This window comes from Seriola aureovittata, chromosome 3, assembly GCF_021018895.1.
Source record: "Seriola aureovittata isolate HTS-2021-v1 ecotype China chromosome 3, ASM2101889v1, whole genome shotgun sequence".
In the NCBI taxonomy this organism is placed as follows: Eukaryota; Metazoa; Chordata; class Actinopteri; order Carangiformes; family Carangidae; genus Seriola; species Seriola aureovittata.
The window spans coordinates 31853892-31858270 of NC_079366.1; the positions used below are offsets into that span (position 1 = coordinate 31853892).

The 4379-nt window shown below is 48.9% G+C and overlaps 1 protein-coding gene across 3 annotated transcripts in view; it reads right to left on the reverse strand.

Annotated features, from left to right (window-relative positions):
- Positions 1 to 1200: 1200 nt before the first annotated feature.
- The window catches only part of LOC130166637 (mitogen-activated protein kinase kinase kinase kinase 3-like), a 28172-nt gene continuing 24993 nt past the window's right edge, over positions 1201 to 4379 (reverse strand). For all 3 annotated transcript variants that reach the window (XM_056372327.1, XM_056372328.1, XM_056372330.1), the window contains 7 exons: positions 4132 to 4235; positions 3628 to 3799; positions 2589 to 2657; positions 2360 to 2452; positions 2095 to 2165; positions 1964 to 2019; positions 1201 to 1866 (listed from right to left, as the gene is read on the reverse strand). In XM_056372327.1, coding sequence (XP_056228302.1) covers positions 1779 to 1866; positions 1964 to 2019; positions 2095 to 2165; positions 2360 to 2452; positions 2589 to 2657; positions 3628 to 3799; positions 4132 to 4235 — 653 coding nt within the window. In that variant the 3' untranslated portion in view covers positions 1201 to 1778. The remainder of the gene's footprint in view (positions 1867 to 1963; positions 2020 to 2094; positions 2166 to 2359; positions 2453 to 2588; positions 2658 to 3627; positions 3800 to 4131; positions 4236 to 4379) is intronic.

Sequence of the window (4379 nt, forward strand, 5' to 3'; positions counted from 1 at the left end):
TGGATCTGTCCGGTACAGTATGATTGGTCTCTGTGGATTATTAATTCCATAAAGTGTTTCGTTCTTTTAGTGGGCACTTTTATAAGAAGATTTTAATCAGGAAGTCTCAAAAGTCTGACAGAAAGCTCAGTCCTGGAGCAGCTGAACATTAAAGTGCCAGTGAGAGCTGCATCTAGTGGTTGGTGAAATGTGAAAATTAAAAGCGACTAAATGATGCTCAGTGAAACCTACTGGATAAATGTGACTGTTCAGTAACCTGTTGCTAAAACCATGTGTCACGTAAACCCTGTCCAGCCTGGCTGCCCTCACATTCCCATCCAACACTCTGACCCATGTGTGCTGCCTGACCAGAGGATGTCTGAGCCTCCACACATCACCTGTGATAACAAGGCAGATGACTTCAGGTGCAGTTCCTCTCTTGTTCTCCCCCCATCACCACATTCACTCTGATCACCCTGTTCCAAGAAGTCCTTTAACTTCTGGAACAAGTCCAGCCTGTGCGAGCTCTGATTCAGAGCGTGATATTAATGAAGCAGAAAGAAAAGTCCTGTGTTTCTGCTCTGACCACTACAGCCCTGCCCGTCACCATCTCTGTGGTGGAGATGACGTGGACGTCCAGGCCCGGAGAAAAGAGGACGGCCACACCAGCAGAGAGGTTGGTCCCACGAGACAGGAAGTACTGACCCTTCCACCACAGACCTGTCTATCTCATTCTCTGTCACTGTGTGTCTCCTACAGGTAAATAACATCCCACCTCTTCTGTGTGATCATCTCTGAGATGCCTGCCCTCCTCTGTCGATCCCTCCCACCGTTAATCTTCAAAGAGCCGACCCTCACCGAGTGCATACCAGACTGAGATGTGAACAGGAGACAGTAAGAGGAAGTTCACCCAGTGCAGCATCATGACCTTACTGCTGATGTTTGAGTCTCTTTGAACCTTTTCCTTTATTGGCCTTCAGCTCCTTTCTGAGACTCATCAAACGTTTTTTATCATCTGACAGATCCACACAGACTCTCTGCAGAGTCCACACACTTTAAATCAACTTCTCTACATCTGGAAAATACAGGGACAGAGACAGAGAGAGAGACAGGTGACAGAGAGAGAGGAGAGAGGGAGAGAGAGACAGACAGACAGATGACAGGGAGACAGAGCCAGACAGATGACAGGGAGAGAGAGGCAGAGAGAGAGAGGGAGACAGGTAACAGTATAAAAAGACTTTATTTGACAGTATTTACACGTCAGTGTAGAACAAACTTAATATTTAGACAGTTGCTGACACAAGGATCTGAAGTCACTTCCTGTTGTGTTGAAGTCACTTCCTGAAATACTGTAGATCTGATGATGATGATGATGAGCTGACCTGCAGCATGTCTGCCTCCTGTTGGTCGGGTGAAGAACAACATGTTCCTTGACATGGAGGTAGCGTCGCAGACTGAAACTCCATCGTCTCAGTTCTCACAGGGTCTTCAAACCGGATCCACTGCTGGTCTGGTTCTCTAAATGACATTAAGGCAGGGGAACAGATTCTGGTTCTGGACCACAGTCATACAAGACCAGACTTATAACTGGAACAGTTCTGGTTCAGAATTTAGGACATGGTTTGGCACTGCTTTGGTCCTGGTTCAGTCCTGGTTCGGTCCTGGTTTGATAATGGTTTGGTCCTGGTTCAGTCCTGGTTTGGTTCTGCTTTGGTCCTGCTTTGGTCTTGACTTGGTCCTTTTTTAGTCCTGGTTCGGTCCTGGTTTGATGATGGTTTGGTCCTGGTCTCTTTCATGTCTCAGTAGCTGTTCTCGTGTCCGGCGAGGATGTACAGGTTACTGTGCTCAGTTGGATTATCTGTCGCTCTGCTCTCCAGAACCACCACCCTGCAGCAGACAGGTGAGCAGACAGACAGGTGAGCAGACAGACAGGTGAGCAGCAAGGTGAGCAGACAGACAGGTGAACAGAAAGGGAAACAGTCACCTGTCGGAGCCCAGCAGACGGAACATCCTGCTGATGTCGTTGATCTCCTGAGTGATCTGCAGAAAAAAAAGGACATGATGACACAGCAACAAGGTGGCCAGGTCCCTGCTCTCTGATTGGACGGTAATTACCTCCTTAGATCTGAAGCTCCGCCCCTGCATGCCATGTCTCCAGAAAGCCAAAACACTGTCCTGTAAACACACTGAGGAGGAGACTAAGGTCAGCACACAACGCACCTGGAGACAGGTTCAGGTGGTTTAAGATGGTCCACAGTAGATTTAAGGTGGTTAAACATAGATTTAAGGTGGTCTACAGTAGATTTAAGGTGGTCCAATGTAGATTTATGATGGTCAAATGTGAATTTAAGTGGTCTACAGCAGATTTAAGGTGGTTTACCAATTGATTCAATCTGGAAGTTGAAGGTGAGCTCAGCTGACAGCTTCTTGCTGGACTTCAGCTTTCCCTGGAGATTCACAATTTTTATACAACCTGTAGGAAGTACAAACACGTCTCAGGTCATCTCTGACACACTGTGAAATCCTTCAAAATAAAATTTCAATCATTAAAATAATTACATGTTTATATTCAGATTTTTTTTTTTAATCATCTGGTTCCATGAACTTACGGTCCAGACAGACCAGGACGGTGTCTGTCTCCAGCTGACTAACATGGATCACACAAGTCTGAGGGTTCTCTGCAACGACACAACACTTTCAGACGTATACACTCAGGAGGAGAACCTGAGTCAGGAGGAGAACCTGAGTCAGGAGAACCTGAGTCAGGAGGAGAACCAGAATCAGGAGGAGAACCTGAGTCAGGAGAACCTGAGTCAGGAGGAGAACCTGAAACAGGATGAGAACCTGAGTCAGGAGGAGAATCTGAGTCAGGAGGAGAACCAGAGTCAGGAGGAGAGCATGAGTCAGGAGAACCTGAGTCAGGATGAGAACCAGAATCAGGACGAGAACCTGAGTCAGGAGGAGAATCTGAGTCAGGATGAGAACCTGAGTCAGGAGGAGAACCTGAAACAGGATGAGAACCAGAATCAGGACGAGAACCTGAGTCAGGAGGAGAATCTGAGTCAGGATGAGAACCTGAGTCAGGAGGAGAACCTGAAACAGGATGAGAACCAGAAACAGGATCAGAACCAGAATCAGGACGAGAACCTGAGTCAGGAGGAGAATCTGAGTCAGGAGGAGAACCTGAGTCGGAAGGAGAACCTAAGTCGGGAGGAGAACCTGAGTCGGGAGGAGAATCTGAGTCGAGAGGAAAACCTGAGTCGGGAGGAGAACCTGAGTCGGGAGGAGAATCTGAGTCAGGAGGAGAACCTGAGTCATGAGTAGAACCTGAGTCGGGAGGAGAACCTGAATCTGGAGGAGAACCTGAATCAGGACGAAAACTTGAGTCATGGGGAGAACCTGAGCCGGGAGGAGAACTTGAGTCATGAGGAGAACCTGAGTCGGGAGGAGGACCTGAGTCATGAGGAGAACCTGAGTCGGGAGGAGAACCTGAGTCATGAGGAGAACCTGAGTCGGGAGGAGGACCTGAGTCATGAGGAGAACCTGAGTCGGGAGGAGAACTTGAGTCGAGAGGAGGACCTGAATCTGGAGGAGAACCTGAATCAGGAGAAGAACCCGAGTCAGGAGAACCTGAATCAGGAGGTGTACCTGAGTCAGGGGGGGCCGGACAGGGTGAATTGGGGTCGAGGGTCTGGAAGCTGACAGGTTGGTTCTGTTCGGTTCCCCTCCTGAGGCCGATGCAGATTAGAGGGTACGGCTGCTCCGGGACGACCAGCAGTTCCAGAACCTCCAGAGGACACGGTGGCTGGAAGTCCACGTTCTGGTGAGGGTGGGAAGATAAAGAGTTAGAAACCTTCATCCTGATCATGGTGTAGAGCTGCATGTCCATCTGCAGGGGTCACTGCTGACACTCTGGTTGAGGATCAGGTATAACGCACGTCAGTTTGGGGCAGGTAAGACACACCTGATCTTTTAGGAAGCAGCTGGTGTTAAACATTTCATCATCTACAACCTCTACACATCTGTTCTCATTAATCCTAGTCCCGGTGGGGGCCCAGGTCTGTCTGGGGAGGCGTCCAGGAGGATCCTCAGGTGAACATGTCCATGAGCAAGGCACTGACACTGAAACCACACAGGTGTTTTCTGTCTTACCTTCACTAGCATGAACCTTTTCATGGGCTCCACCCACTCCAGCAGGACTACCCCTGATTGGAAGGCGCCTCCCAGGTACTTATGACCTGTGTAGGGGTTCCTCACTATGGGGAGAAAAGGGAAGAAAGGGTCAAAGGTCACCACTGTCCAAGTGTCCTGGGCTGAAATCTGATGGTTTCCACCCTACGTTCACCTGAGACATCACCTGTCTACACCTGTCTCAAGTGAGATAAACTACCTTACAAAAG